General features: G+C 42.8%; 1 protein-coding gene across 7 annotated transcripts in view; it reads right to left on the reverse strand.

Annotated features, from left to right (window-relative positions):
• Nucleotides 1–16,867, reverse strand: part of LOC112252740 (fibroblast growth factor receptor 2) — a 104,479-nt gene that overhangs the window by 70,066 nt on the left and 17,546 nt on the right. For 5 of the 7 annotated variants that reach the window (XM_024424253.2, XM_024424251.2, XM_024424250.2 and 2 more), the window contains exons 3-4: nt 3,630–3,899; nt 2,988–3,062 (exon numbers count right to left, since the gene is read on the reverse strand). The exons of 1 other annotated variant lie outside the window; for it this stretch is intronic. In XM_024424253.2, the coding sequence (XP_024280021.1) occupies nt 2,988–3,062; nt 3,630–3,899 (345 nt within the window). The remainder of the gene's footprint in view (nt 1–2,987; nt 3,063–3,629; nt 3,900–16,867) is intronic. One more of the 7 variants, XM_024424254.2, reaches the window with a different exon arrangement.

Here is a 16,867-nt window from a genome sequence, read left to right on the forward strand (position 1 = left end):
GAATGATGGAGGCCGCTGTGTTCTTGGGGACCTTCAATGCTGCAGACATTTTTTGTACCCTTCCCCAGATCTGTGCCTCGACACAATCCTGTATCGGAGCTGTACGGACAAATCCTCCGACTGCATGGCTTGGTTTTTGCTCTGATAGGCACTGTCAACTGCGGGACCTTATATAGACTCGGTTTGTGCCTTTCCAAATCATGTCGAATCAATTAAATTTACCACAGGTGGACTCCAATCAAGTTGTAGAAACATCTCAAGGTTGATCAACATAACAACAACATGTGGAAAAAGTGAAGGGGTACTTTCTGAATGCACTATACACTCTCACACACACACTACACAAAGCCCATCCCCCATCAGGTCCCTAACCCAGTCCAGATGAGAGTTTACATAATGGATGAGTCCAGCTGACTGGCTCCTTCGGGCCTGACAACCTGAGAGATTCCGGCTACAGCAGGAATGCTAGAAATTCTTCTTCCCTAGAGTGCCTAGAAGGTCTGATAGAGATATGGCCTGACTACCCCAGGTGCTCCCGACATTAAAAAAATACAATAATATACGATGGTATAAATACAATAGTAATAACTGTAGTGTTTTGCTGACTGTAGTTTTTACTGTAGTATAATGTAGCTCCTGAGTGGCGCAGCAACCTAAGGCACTGCATCTCAGTGCTAGAGGCGTCACTACAGTGATTGGGAGTCCCATTGTGCGGCACACAATTAGCCCAGCGTCATCCGGGTTTGGCCGGTGTAGGCCGTCATTGTAAATAAGAATTTGTTCTTAACTGACTTGCCTAGTAAAATAAAATAATGAAGGAAAAAAAGTATACTGTAGTATTTACAGTTAACTATAGTATAAATACTGTAGTAAAAGAAAACTCTAGTATATACTATAGTAATTCAGGTGGTGTTTTTTCAGATTGTAGTATACTTTAGTACTTACTGGTGTTTTTGCAGACTGTACTATCCTGTAGTATTTACTGTAGTGTTTTTGCGGACTGTAGTACACTAGTATTTAGTGAGTGTTTTTGCGGACATTAATGTAGTACTTACTATACGGTCTTTCTTATATTATCTTTAAAATAGAAGTGGAAGCTTTTTCCTTTAGGAAACCTACTGGAGAAATACAGAAAAAACAAACATTTTCCATAACCTGTAGGTACAGTGCCTTCAGAAAGCATTCATACCCCTTGACTTATTCCACATTTTGCGGAATGGGTTAAGTAAAAAAAAAAATCTCACCCATCTACACACAATACAAAGTGAAAACATGTTTTTAGAAATGTTTGCGAATTTATTGAAAAATGAAATACACTAACATTTAATTTACATAAGTATTCACACCCCTTAGTCAATACCTTGTAAAAGAACCTTGGAAGTGATTACAGTGTTGAGTCTTTCCGGGTATGTCTCTAAGAGCTTTCTAAACCTGGATTGTGCAACAATTGCCCATTATACTTCCAAAATGTTTGAACTCTGTCAAATTTGTTGTTGATCATGGCTAGACAACCATTTTCAGGTCTTGTCATAGCTTTTCAAGTAGAATTTGCAAATAAATTCATAAAAAATCCTACAATGTGATTTTCTGGATTTTTTTTCCTAATTTTGTCTGTCATAGTTTAAGTGTACCTATGATGAAAATTACAGGCCTCTCTCATCTTTTTAAGTGGGAGAACTTGCACAATTGGTGGCTGTCTAAATACTTTTTTGCCTCACTGTATTTAAAGTCACCATTGGCCTCATGGTGAAATCCCTGAGTGTTGGTGTAACCTTAATTGGGGAGGATGGGCTAGTGGTAACGGCTAGAGCAGAATTTCTGGAATGGTGTCAAATACCCCAAACACATGGTTTGATGCCATTCCATTGGCACCTTTCCAGCCATTAGTATGAGCAGTCCTCCCCTCAGGCTCTTCCATTGGTGTCTGAAGATATATTGATACACCATCCAAAGTGTAATGAATAATTTCACCATACTCAAAGGGATATTCAACATCTGCTTTTTTAAATTTTTACCCATCTACTAATAGGTGCCCTTCGCGAGGTATTGGAAAACCTTTCTGGTCTTTGTGGTTGAATCGGTGTTTGAAATTCACTGCTTGATTAAGGGATCTTACAGATTGTATAGTGTGAGGTACAGAGATGAGGTAGTAATGTTAAACACTATTATTGCACAAAGAGTGAATCCATGCAACTTGTTTTGTGACTTGTTAAGCAAATTTCTGCTCCTGAACTTATTTAGGCTTGCCATAACAAAGGGGTCAATTTGTAAAAATTTGAAAAACATAATTCCAATTTGACATTATAGGATATTGTGTGTAGGCCTGTGAAAAAATATATATACAGCCGTATTTACTATATAAAAATGTATTTTTTCGCGGACTGTAGTGTTTTTGTGGACATTACTGTAGTATTTACTACAGTGTTTTATTTCAGGATAATACAATAATATGTACTATATTACAACATTATATAGTAAGTACTACACATGATCGAGAGATACTACAGTATATAGTATAGTATTCCACAGTATACTACATTTTATTATAGAATTCTAAACTGTAGTCTTTTTGAATGTGGGTCACAAACACCCTCAGAACAAACATACATTCACAGCACAAACAGACTTCCAGACTCAGTACATACAGAGGAACGCAACGGTATAGCTGATACCTCGCAAGAGATTGTAAATAATATAAAATAACCAGAGTAGGTAATATACATACAACACAACTGTCTTCTCTGTTTCCCGTAGAATTTTAAAAAGTAACTTTAGTCATGATGACATTTGATCTCATGGTCGATAGTCCAAGCGTTTGCCCTCAGTTCCACAACAGTGTTATCATATAACAAGGAGGGTAAAAACAATAAATATAAAAATAAACTTTTTGCTGAGTTCACATATTGCCCACAGGCCCCCACTACAGAAGACAATAGTCATGGCCTCTGCTGCCCACACTGTCCCTACAATACTATGCCCATACTCACTTATCTGCTCTCCGTCCGCCCCCACGTCCTCAGATCGCTCTGTGTCGTCCTCATCGTCCCCAGACGAGATGGCATCTGTAGAGATGACCACGGTTACTTACTGCCATCTCTGGCACCCTCAGGACAGCTGCAGCCAAACATATACACTCACACTGCTAGGCAGGCACACACACGCGCACGCATGCACACTACTACAGTACACACACGCTCACTGCAGCACATGCTCATACGTGCACTGATGTGTTGAGGATCAGGTGATGTAATATTGACATTTACATGAGTCACTAACCTATGTAAGAAAAGCTAAATAACTATAAATGAACTACATGAACCAAAAAAATGGCCCTTCCATGGCCATTCCCCAACTACACCATAGCAAAGGCAGCACCACCTCCCAAGAACAGGGATGTAGGTGCAACTCGAACCCTCACAGGTAAAGTAGCTGAAGCCACATTGCAGTCCAGCGACTATCCACTCTGCCTACACTGACTGTCCATTTCATGACACGGCGTATGTGTATACCAGAGCAATATAAAAGCATAGTGTAAGACCTACACCATGCCCTTCTCCTGCCCTGACAAGCTGGCCGGCTGATTGGCTGGTTACTCTCTGTCCTGCCTCCTTCATGGCACCCTGACTCACCTGTGACGTTCACTATGAAGCAGAGCGTGTCGCTGCCCAGAGGGCCCACAGTGCTGCACGCGTACAGCCCAGAGTCCTTGGGCGTGGCGTCGCGGATCTGCAGAACCTCCTGTTCTATCAGGGTGCGGTTGTTGGCCCCCAGAGTGGAACCATCCTTAGTCCAGGTGATGGCCCCGGGCTCCCCGGCCAGAAGGCAGCTGAGCTTCAGCAGTTCCCCCGGGTGCACCGAGCACACGGTGGGCTTAGAGATTTGGTATTTGGTCGGAGGCTCTGCAGAGCGAAGGAAGGGGAGGAGGAAAGTGAGGAGGGTTGTGCACAGAAAGGAGGAAGGAAACGCAGGGGAAAAGGTGGGAGAATAAGAAATAAGCAATAGTGTAAAAAAAAACACATAACCCCATGGATGCATTTAAATCAACATCATGCCAAGAGGAGCGATACAGTGAGAGAGAAGAGGCCCAAACAATTTAATCTTAAAACCATAAATTAGGACATCAACCCCATAACCCCTTGTGGATCCATCAGTCAGCCACACTCTAAACATTATCTTGTGTTGGGTTGTACTTTCATGAGTAGAGCATGCAGTTATGGCCCAAAGCAGAAGGTGGAGAGTGGAAAGTGGTGTGGAGGTGGAGCCTGTAAGAATAACAACCAATAATTGTGTCCAGACAGATAGACAGATAGACCTCCCTTTCAAAAGAAATACCAGGCAGCCAGTGTGAAACAGCAGGGAAAGCCAGATACCTCCAAAATGAAAATATATACAGTACCAGTCAAAAGTTTGGACACACCTACTCATTCAAGGGGTTTTCTTTATTTTTACTATTTTCTACAATGTAGAATAATAGTGAAGACATCAAAACTATTAAATAACACATATGGAATCAAGTAGTAACCAAAAAAGTGTTAAACAAATCAAAATATATTTATTTTTTTGCCTTGGTGACAGCTTTCCCCACTCTTGGCATTCTCTCAACCAGCTTCACCTGGAATGATTTTCCAACAGTCTTGAAGGAGTTCCCATATATGCTGAGCACTTGTTGGCTGATTTTCCTTCGCTCTGTGGTCCAACCATCTCAATGGGGTTGAGGTCAGGTGATTGTGGAGGCCAGGTCATCTAATGCAGCACTCCATCACTCTCCTTTTTGGTCAAATAGCCCTTACACAGCCTGGAGGTGTGTTTTGGGTCATTGTCTTGTTAAAAAAACAAATGATAGTGACACTAAGCGCAAACCAGATGGGATGGCGTATCGCTGCAGAGTGCTATGGTAGCCATGCCGGGTAAGTGTGCCTTGAATTCTAAATAAATCACTGCCAGTGTCACCAGCAAAGCCCCCTCGCACCATCACACCTCCTCCTCCATTCTTCACGGTGGAACCACACATGCGGAGATCATCCGTTCACCTACTCTGCGTCTCACATGGCGGTTGGAACCCAAAATCTCAAATTTGGACTCATCAGACCAAAGAGCAGATTTCCACTGGTCTAATGTCCATTGCTCATGTTTCTTGGCCCAAGCAAGTCTCTTCTTATTATTTGTGTCCTTTAGTAGTGGTTTCTTTACAGCAATTCGACCATGAAGGCCTGATTCACACAGTCTGCTCTGAACAGTTGATGTTGAGATGTGTCTGTTACTTGAACTCTGTGAAGCATTGATTTGGGCTGCAATTTCTGAGGCTGGTAACTCTAATGAACTTATCCTCTGCAGCAGAGGTAACTCTGGGTCTTCCTTTACTGTGGCGGTCCTCATGAGAGCCAGTTTCATCATAGCGCTTGATAGTTTTTGCGACTGCACTGTCAAAGTTCTTGACATTTTCCGGATTGACTGGCCTTCTTGTCTTAAAGTAATGATGGACTGTCATTTAACTTTGCTTATTTGAGCTGTTCTTGCCATAATATGGACTTTACAAATAGGGCTATCTTCTGTATACCACCCCTACCTTGTCACAAGCCAACTGATTGGCTCAGACGCATTAAGAAGGAAAGAAATTCCACAAATTAACTTCTAACAAGGCACACCTATTAATTGAAATGTATTCCAGGTGACTGCCTCATGAAGCGGGTTGAGAGAATGCCAAGAGTGTGCAAAGCTGTCATCAAGGCAAAAGGTGGCTACTTTGAAGAATGTCAAATATAAAATACATTTTGATTTGTTTAACACCGTTTTGGTTACTACATGATTCCATAGGTGTTATTTCGTAGTTTTGATGTCTTCACTATTATAATAGTAAACATAAAGAAAAACCCTTTGGTTACTACATGATTCCATAGGTGTTATTCCATAGGTGTTATTTCGTAGTTTTGATGTCTTCACTATTATAATAGTAAACATAAAGAAAAACCCTTGAATGAGTAGGTGTCCAAACTATTGACTGGTACTGCAGTGCATTACTTTTGACTAGAGCCATATGGGACCAGAGCCTTACTTTGGAACTATGTGCCCTGGTCAAAATTGGTGCACTATATAGGAAATAGTGTGCATTTTGAGATGCTACCTATACGTTGACACGGGAGTGAAAATTAATTCCTGTCCCGTCTTGTCAAATTTTTCCCGGTACTGTCCTGATCCTGCAACAGTTATATAACCCCGGGTACTTCCCTATCCTATCCCGATCGAAATTCACTCCCATCCTGTCCCGTGCTAATTTTTCCACACATAAAAAAGGAATAACTTCCGGCTTCAGCTACTCGTCTGTCTGTCCCCTGCTCTGCATGTGTGTAGCCATAGCAACTGCTCCGTTTGGCTGCTGCATAGGGCTCATAAGACACTTGCCTGCACACACAGCTGATAACAACCACATGACGTGATTTTGGCAATGAAGGCAGCCCTTCTACTTACCCAAAGTCGGATGAACTCATGGATATGGAACGTTGGGTCACGATTTCGAAACATTTGGCCACAACAATATTAAATGCCGCACATACCCTACTCTTTACCTCAGATGGCATGGGTTTAGTTAAATACGCAAACAATTGGGCTTGACCGGTAACGTTGTTGGTACAGGCCGCTTGTCCCACTTCAGGCCGCTTGTCCCACTCTCCGGTTGGTGTTTGATTAAACCGCTGCATTTTTTTACAAGCCGTGTAATCAGTTTCTTCATTGTCAAAGAAATCTTTCAACTTTAGCAAAAACAACGCTCTTTCCTTTTAATGACTCTAATGTTAGTGATGGGTCCTAGGCTGCAACGAGATGTTGCAATTCCTCTCTTGAAGGCTTCATCATTCCCTGACGTACGTTGGCATCTGAGGTAAAGTAGTGACTGGCAGTGGCTACAACTATATTCGTTTTTTTTTTTAAATGAAACGCATGACATATTGTTAACCCCCTGTACTGCCCATTCCTGTGGACTGTCAATCCTGACCCAAACTAACCTTTAGAACTTCACTCCCATTCCTGTTCCCATGTCTCTCTGTGATGCCACAGCTGCATGGATTCAATCCACCTTTCTGAACGCATTACGAGTGAGCATGGAAAACCATTAGGCTAATGGTTTAGACACTGATATGATGCCAATGTAAATTGCATATTGCAATGTATATTGAATCCAGGCCCAGTCACCCCCAGGCTCTCCCACACATTCTGACATAACACCTACACACAAGTGTTTCCTTTAGGAAAAAGTTAGCTGGGAGGAGTGGGTAAATGCAGGGTCTTCCTGCGGGTGGCAGAAGATGGGGTCTTTCTGGGGCATACCCCCCTCACACACACACACACACACAAAACACTGTTTTGTTTGCTGTTTGCAGTGGCAGCCATGATTTAGCACCGGCGTGACCCCACACACACAGAAAGAGCGAGAGAGAGAGGATTCTCTGGATCAACTCAGTCTACAGATCTCAACACTCAGTAAAACCCTTTTATTATAAAAAAATTAAAAAACTTGGCAGAGGTGCAAGATTTTTGGATGTTTAATGATGAGCAAAACACTGTGTTTGTGTGCGTGCATGTCTGTGCATGTGTGTTCTTTCTCAGGAAAGGGGCTGAGCTGGGAAAGATAAAAAGGATTTAAGGGGAAAATAAACTCCCAACAACAAGAAAAACATTTATTAAAATCTTCAGTTCTGTATGTGTCTAAAGTGTATTTTGGCTGACTGTCTACATTTGGCTAATTGTACACTAATATTTACAGGCATAGTTGATGAAGATTACTTTATTGGTCAGTCGCATATAAACTGACATTTTTGTTCCCACGTTTAAACCCAACCCCTCCGCAAGACACACATACATACAGTATACAGCTTTTTGGAGATGTACAGGGGCTGACACACTGGGCGCCCGAGGAGTTGTTGTTGTGGGAGGTTAAGTGCCTTGCTCAAGGGCACAATGGCAGGCAATGGCATATAGGACTTGATACCCTTCGGTTGCCAGCTAATTTCCCACCAGATTTTTCCAGCCGGACCCAGGATTCAATGCAGAAACCCTCCGGTTGCTGGCTTTCCTCTCTAACCGCTAGGCTACCTGCAACCCCAGGTATAGAAGCATTCCCAACCATTCCTGTGCCTCAGCACAACTTTTTCTCTTTCCTTTACTCCTGAAATAATGAACCTTTCCCTCTCTACCCAACACCACCACCCAGTGTGTTTGGTCTGGAGACGAGTGTGTGTTGTTTGATGGGGACTATATTCAGCACCTTTGTTTTCCCTAGTAGCGGGGGCCACTCTGTAATTTAATTTAATAGTTATTGAATCTGCGTTTCCCTCCATTGTGTAATCAAAGACTTTGGAAAGAGCTGTTGTGTTAGCCTGTTGCCTGATTCAGGCCTTGGCCTCAGTTAGGGAGCTAGGCCTCTCTCTCTCTGTCTGTTAACACAGAAGAGAGAAGAGAGAGAACGGGTGTACAGAAAGCCGATATGCACAGAACTGAGAGGGGATGGTCATATACTATGACATGGACCATGCATTGCACACACCCAGAATGGGGGGGTGGGGCAAGTCATGGTAAAAAAAGACAAGTTGGGAAAATGAAAGCAGAGATGGAGGGTAAACTAAGAAGAAGAACTGGGAGGGGCTCCCTCACTCCAAATGGTGGCACTTTGAAAGACATGCTTAAGTGTTACTTTTAGGTGTTCTATATCAATTCAATTTCAATTTAAGGGCTTTAGTGGCATGGGAAACATATGCTAACATTGCCAAAGCAAGTGAAGTTGATAATAAACAAAAGTGAAATAACCAATTCAATTTAACAGTAAACTTTACACTCACAGAAGTTCCAAAAAGAATAAAGACATTTCAAATGTCATATTATGTCTATATACAGTGTTGTAACGATGTGCAAATAGTTAACGTACAAAACCGCTTTGTGTGCATTTGTCCCTCTCCATGAAGGCCTCTCCTCCCTCATTCCGCTCTTTCACGTCCTCTTCCCCTCCTCCTCTGTCCTTTTCCTCCCCCCATGACATTGTTGACCTGACCCTGATCCCATCGCTAAACCTGTTGACACTTTCAGGATTCCCAACTATTCATGTGAACCATGGGGACCACCACAAATCACACCTTGAAACACACCCACCAGGGTTTCTGCCAGGAAAATTTGGCGCCGTCCAAATGACTGGTAAGATTTTCATTTATCGGACATTTGAGAAATGTACCGTACGTCCATATGCATTGGGTGCGTAACCCAAGCAGCCAGCGCCATCAATAACCAAGGGATATTTGCTAGATGAGCCACATTTACAGTATGTGTCCTTAAAAACAGTCTATAACTTAATAACAAAAACACTATTCCTTGTGTTTCAATGTCTAGCAAATACAAAACTTTAAAGCCAATTGTTTTATTGGTTTTTACTTACCTAAAACAATAATTGTCCACCTCATGGTTCAGCTGTCGGACATTTGAGCCCTAAATGCATCAGGGTATTGCATGGGCGTGGGCGTAGGGCGTAGGCGTCCACTGTATGATTTTAATATTGAAAAATATGTTTAAAGGAAAAGAAGCCTAGGTCTAGCCCCAGAGAGAGAGAGAGATACTGGCTGCTTGCTATGACACCGACATGCATTTTTTTTATCCTTGTCAGATACAGTGAATCTTCCTTTAAAACATACGAGCTTATGTCACGACCATTAGTGGTAGATGGTGGCATTCTGTCATTTACCACACTATCACAAGGGGCAGTTAGAGCGCTGATCTATCGATAGTCTAAACTGTGGCAATTAATGGAGGCGTTTTTAGTCTAAAATTCTCTCCTCTGGCACTAGAGTCCTGCATCAGGCAACAACAACAACAAACTGTTGGTGGTCCTGGAGTTAAAAGAGAACTTGGGTATATACAATGGGGGATTTTCACTTGACATGTGGAATGAGGAATTTCGAAAAATATGCACAGTGGGCTTTTGGTTTCTCTCCCTCTAAAAACAGAAACAAATAATTCTAAATAACAAACTGGCTTTATTTACATATAAGTAAGAAAGTCTCACCCCATTTTCAAGAATGGCCGTTTCCCCATTATTTAGATTACAATCACTCATTTTTGGTTATTTGAAACAAAATAATTGTTATTTTTTTATAACAAGCCATAGAAAGTTGGCTGAAAAAAAACAACATTAAAAGTAAGGAACTTGTCTGTCGGCCCTGGATTAAAGACCATAATTGTGATAAACAAAAATATGTACCAGTTTTTTTAAGGAGCACGGGTAACAAGTTGAATAAAGAAGTTTTGAGGTACAGTATTGCTCACCTGAGGGAGAGTACCTTACGATAAGCTGTAGACCACTCTATCTACCAAGAGAGTTCTTATCTATATTACTCGTAGCCGTCTATTTACCACCACAGACCAATGCTGGCACTAAGACAGCACTCAGCGAGCTGTATAAGGCCATAAGCAAACAAGAAAATGCTCATCCAGAAGCGGCGCTCCTAGTGAACTTTAATGCAGGCAAACTTAAATCAGTTTTACCACATTTTTACCAGCATGTCACATGTACAACCAGAGGGAAAGCAAACTCTAGACCACCTTTACTCTACACAGATGCATACAAAGCTCTCCCCCACCCTCCATTTGGCAAATCTGACCATAATTCTATCCCCCTGATTCCTGCTTACAAGCTAAAACTAAAGCAGGAAGTACCAGTGACTCGCTCAATACGGAAGTGGTCAAATGATGTGGATGCTACGCTACAGGACTGTTTTGTTGGTACAGACTGGAATATGTTCCAGGATTCATCCAATGACATTGAGGTGTATACCACCTCAGTCATCGGCTTCATCAATAAGTGCATCGAAGACGTCCCCCCCACAGTGACAGTACGTACATACCCCAACCAGAAGCCATGGATTACAGGCCATCGAGCTAAAGGCTAGAGCTGCCGCTTTCAAGGAGCGGGACACTAATCCGGACGCCTATAAGAAATCCCGCTATGCCCTAAGATGAACCATCAAACAAGCAAAGCGTTAATTCAGGATTAAGATTGAATCCTACTACACCGGCTCTGACGCTCATCGAATGTGGCAGAGCTTGAAAACTATTACGGACTACAAAGGGAAACCCAGACACAAGCTGCCCAGTGACGCAAGCCTAGCAGACGAGCTAAATGCCTTTTATGCTTTCTTCGAGGCAAGCAACACTGAAGCATGCACGAGAGCACGAGCTGTTCTGGATGACTGTGTAATAATTCTCTTCGTAGCCGATGTGAGCAAGACCTTTTAACAGGTCAACATTCACAAAGCTGCAGGGCCAGACGGATTACCAGGATGTGTACTCAAAGCATCTAGGGACCAACTGGGAAGTGTCTTCACTGCCATTTTCAACCTCTCCCTGACCGTGCCTGTAATACCGACATGTTTCAAGCAGACCATCATAGTCCCTGTGCTCAAGGAAGTGAAGGTAACCTGCTGAAATGATTACTCCCGTAGCACTCACGTCGGTAGCCATGAAGTGCTTTGAAAGGCTGGTCATGGCTCACATCAACAGCATCCTCCCGGATACCCTAGATCCAATTCGCATATCGCCGCAACAGATCCACAGACTACGTAATCGCACTCCACACTGCCCTTTCCGACCTGGACAAAAGGAACACCTATGTGAGAATGCTGTTCACTGACTACAGAGCAGCGTTCAAGACCATAGTGCCTACGAAGCTCATCACTAAGCTAAGGAACCCTGGGACTAAACACCTCCCTCTGCAACTGGTTCCTGGACTTCCTGAAGGGCGGCCCCCAGTTGGTAAGGGTAGGCAACAACACGTCTGCCACGCTGATCCTCAACACTGGGGCCCCTCAGGGGTGTGTACTTAGTCCCTTCCTGTACTCCCTGCTCACCCACGACTGCGTGGCCAAACACGACTCCATTACCATCATTAAGTTTGCTGACACAACAGTGGTAGGGCCGATCACCAACAATAATGAGAGAGGTCAGAGAACTGGCAGTGTGGTGCCAGGACAACAACCACTCCCTCAATGTGAGTAAGACAAAGTAGATGATGATGGACTACTGGAAAAGGCGGGCCAAACAGGCCCCCATTAACTTCGATGGGGATGTAGTGGCGCGGGATGAGAGTTTCAAGTTCCTTGGTGTCCATATCATGGTCCAAACACACTAAGATGGTCGTGAAGGAGGCACAACAAAACCTTTTCCCCCCTTGGAGACTGAAAAGATTTTGCATGGGTCCCCAGGTCCTCAAACAGTTCTACAGCTGCACCATCGAGAGCATCCTGACCGGTTGCATCACCGCCTGCTATGGCTACTGCTCTGCATCTGACAGTAAGGCGCTACAGAGGGTAGTGCGTACGGCCCAGTACATCACTGGGGCCAAGCTTCCTGCCATCCAGGACCTATATAATAGGCGGTGTCAGAGGTAAATCCATAAAATTGTCAGAGACTCCAGTCATCGAAGTCATAGACTGTTCTCTCTGCTATCGCATGGCAAACGGTACCGGAGCACCAAGTCTCAGACCAAAAGGCTCCTTGACAGCTTCTACCCCCAACCCATAAGACTGCTGAACAATTAATCAACTGGCCACCGGACTATTTACATTGAACCCCCCCACCCCCCTGCTGCTACTTGCTGTTTATTATCTATGCATAGTCACTTCACCCCTACCATGTACAAATTACCTCAACTAACCTGTACCCCTGCACACTGACTCGGTACCAGCACTCCCTGTATATAGCCTCATTATTGTTATTTTATTGTGTTACTTTTTATTATTTTTTACTTTAGTTTATTTGGTAAATATTTTCTTAACTCTTCTTGGACTGCACTGTTGGTTAAGGGCTTGTAAGTAAGCATTTCACGGTAAGGTCTACAGTTGTTGTATTCGGCGCATGTGACAGTCTAATTTGATTTGATTTACAATGGTGTTTGTGTTCCATTTGTTGCCGTTCTCTTGGGGCAACAGGTCACAATTCTTGTTGCTGTAGTAGCACACTGTTATTTCACCTGATATGGGAGTTTATCAATATTGGATTTGTTTTCAAATTCTTTGTGGGTCTGTGTAATCTGAGGGAAATATGTGTCTCTAATATGGTCATAAATTTGCCAGGAGTTTAGGAAGTGCATCCCAGTTTCCACCTCATTTTGTGGGCAGTGGGCACATAGCCTGTCTTCTCTTTCTCTCTCTCGCTCTCCCCCCTTGGTGACAGTTATTATTAGCATGTCTATCAAGTGTGACAGACTGGCGCTGTCGCACTCCTCTCTCCTCTCTTCATTCACACCATCCTGACAAGAAGTAATCATGCTCCCTGAGAGACTACGGCAAAAGTGCTGCAACCAATTCGCACACCAGAATACACTCGTCTATCTGTCTTTCTCACTCCATCTGTCCAACTGTCTGTCATATCTGTGAGCAGACTAAGCACCAACAGTACAATTATCAAAGGAGCATGAGATACATACATAGAGAGCAGTTTGATTTTCTGAAAGGTGTGTGATCATAAAACAAGACACTGCTGTAAACCAGCTAGCTCTTCCCGCCCATCTCTCTCGCCTTTAGTTTAGTGGATAATGGGATGGTAGGACTGAAAGTCATTACAAAGTGTACACACACACACATGCATAAGCATGCACACATGTAACAGTTGTTAAAGTATTTTGTGAATTTCACCAGGTTGATATATTAATCGCATGTTGACTTGTTATTATGCATTCCTGCATCCTGGGAATAGGGGATTGTGTACTTACGTTTTGCCCTGCGTGCTTGTGCTCAAATAATTTTGATGCACTATGAGAGGGAGGCAAGCTTTTTCTGTCGTCAGAAAAGTTAGATTATTTTAAGCACAAAGCTAAAACACAGTGTTTTGTTCATAAATAATGTTGTATATTTAGAGGTTCCTCATAAGTGGATGATATTGTTAAGATGCACTTGTGATTGTACTTTTTAGGATTACATTCTGATTTCAACATGTGGTTAATAGCTAGCTAAGGTATTAGCAGGCTATTGTATGTGTGAACGATGGATAGCTCATCGAATGATCACAGTCCCTTGTATTGTGCATCTGTTGTAGAAAGAGATGACGATTCGCAGAACATATGTGGCTCTACAAATGTTTTATTTTTGGGGGGATGCAGGTATGTGGTTTTATCTATGTAAAATATATGTTATGTGTTGATGCATAATAAGGGGAGGCCGTACTCATTTTGATGCACTATGAGAGAAAGGGGCGACGATTCGTAGAACATATGTGCTCTACAAATGTTTTCTTTTCTTTTGGATGCAGGATGCAGAGAGTGAATTCTGATGAATTAAAACAACCTGATCTCCAGTCGACGTCTATAGTCTCAATCAACCACACACACAACGCAGAATTACAGCGGTGCAGCACAGCACCGGTTACACACGCACACACTGACACACACGCCTCAAACTATGCTATAGGCTGCCTATCTCCCCTTTTTCAGTGTTCTCTCTCTGTCCTTTGATTTAAATCTCAATCTCAATTATTTTTTCCTTCTCTTCACTCTAATTAGGGGCTGTCAATGGCTATATAAAAGTAATACCTCTCAGATTGCAGTTCCTAGGGCTTCCACTAGATGTCAAAAGTCTAAGGCTTGTTTTTTTTTTTAAATTAGCTAGAATTTGTAGTTTTTGTAAGTGGCTCCCATTTTGGCTGTAGTGTTTGTAGCGCATTCCGGTGAGGGCGCGCACTTCGTTATTTATCTCCGGTAATGACAATACTATAGTCCATCTTAAATTGTATCGTATATTTACATATTAGGGTACCTGAGGATTGATTATAAACGTTGTTTGACTTGTTTGGAAGAAGTTTATCTCTCTGTGGCGGAGATCTTTGTGGGCTATTCTCAGTCTTGTCTCAGGATGGTAAGTTGGTGGTTGAAGATATCCCTCTAGTGGTGTGGGGGCTGTGCTTTGGCAAAGTGGGTGGGGTTATATCCTTCCTGTTTGGCCCTGTCCAGGGGTGTCCTCGGATGGGGCCACAGTGTCTCCTGACCCCTCCTGTCTCAGCCTCCAGTATTTATGCTGCAGTAGTTTATGTGTCGGGGGGCTAGGGTCAGTTTGTTATATCTGGAGTACTTCTCCTGTCCTATTCGGTGTCCTGTGTGAATTTAAGTGTGCTCTCTCTAATTCTCTCTTTCTCTCTTTCTTTCTCTCTCTCGGAGGACCTGAGCCATAGGACCATGCCTCAGGACTACCTGACATGATGACTCCTTGCTGTCCCCAGTCCACCTGGCTGTGCTGCTGCTCCAGTTTCAACTGTTCTGCCTTATTATTATTGGACCATGCTGGTCATTTATGAACATTTGAACATCTTGGCCATGTTCTGTTATAATCTCCACCCGGCACAGCCAGAAGAGGACTGGCCACCCCACATAGCCTGGTTCCTCTCTAGGTTTCTTCCTAGGTTTTGGCCTTTCTAGGGAGTTTTTCCTAGCCACCGTGCTTCTACACCTGCATTGCTTGCTGTTTGGGGTTTTAGGCTGGGTTTCTGTACAGCACTTTGAGATATCAGCTGATGTACGAAGGGCTATATAAATACATTTGATTTGATTTATTGGTAACTTACGGGATTCATTTGTATGCATTTTGAACGAGGGAAACCGGTTAAGCTCGCCAACTAAACTGACTTTTTTTGGGATATAAAGGAGGACTTTATCGAACAACAGGCCCATTTGTTATGTAGCTGGGACCCTTGTGATTGCAACCAGATGAAGATCTTCAAAGGTAAGTGATTTATTTTATTGCTATTTCTGACTTTCGTGACGCCTCTGCTTTGTTGGAAATGTATGTAATGCCTTTGTGTGTGGGGCGCTGTCCTCAGATAATCTCATGGTGTGCTTTCTCCGTAAAGCCTTTTTGAAATCTGACAAAGTGGCTGGATTAACAAGAATAAGCTTATTTTTTTCCCCCGCTAGCGGGATCCGAGCCGTAATAATCGATAAGAAAAAAATCATAAAACTCCTTCAATTTACAATTCAGAATAATGGTCCTATTACATAGAGCCGGGGAATGAAGCTACCGCAACCGTTTACAGACAGAGAACGCAGCTACAGTAACATGTCAATAGTGTCAGGATTATTTGATTTACAGTTCTGGTTGCCTAGTAATGGACTTTAGTCCCTTCAGAAGAGGCATTCGTTTTTACAGACAAGTAAAATGTCCGTTCATATCACCAGAGAAGGTTTTGTGTCTGCATTTTTTTTTTAAACGTAGTGTACCCTAACAGACAAACAAACAGGCCGCAGCCGAGGCACTTTCAAGGGGCCACATTTCATTATGTCTGTAATTTAATATGAGGTAAAAACTAAGAGTAGGCAACCCTGCGCTTGCAAGACTGGCCCGAAGACATCAGTGCCATGAATAGGCTAGGATATTCTGCATGCAACAGACCGAAGACTGAACACACACTTGCATCATTAGCAAAGAGACAGAGCAGGCAAGTGTGCTCATATGTTTTGGTAATCTGTATCTCAGGTCTTGTCTTGCATGCCTTGCAAATTCACCAAGTAGCCTAAAGTTTGCTTCTTCCTCTCTGGTGTTGTTTTAATTACACAACTTATTGTTATTTTAATTACACAACTTCCCCAGGCCTTCATAGCCTATCGGCTATAACACGGAAAATAATATATATGTTTTGTGATAACTTTATAAAGTTGGGGGAAAAATTAAATAAAAAATGTTTAACGTTAAGGATCACAACATTTTAACGTTTAACTGTTCACCCCCCTTGTATGTACTATGCAGGCACCGGAGCTGAGCCATAAGGGAGACTAGCCATCTACCACCCCACTACCACTATCAGATTAGCCTATGTTTTTGTCACCCCACACTTTGGTTTTGACATCACCATC

The sequence above is a fragment of the Oncorhynchus tshawytscha genome, linkage group LG06 (assembly GCF_018296145.1).
Source record: "Oncorhynchus tshawytscha isolate Ot180627B linkage group LG06, Otsh_v2.0, whole genome shotgun sequence".
Lineage (NCBI taxonomy): Eukaryota > Metazoa > Chordata > Actinopteri > Salmoniformes > Salmonidae > Oncorhynchus > Oncorhynchus tshawytscha.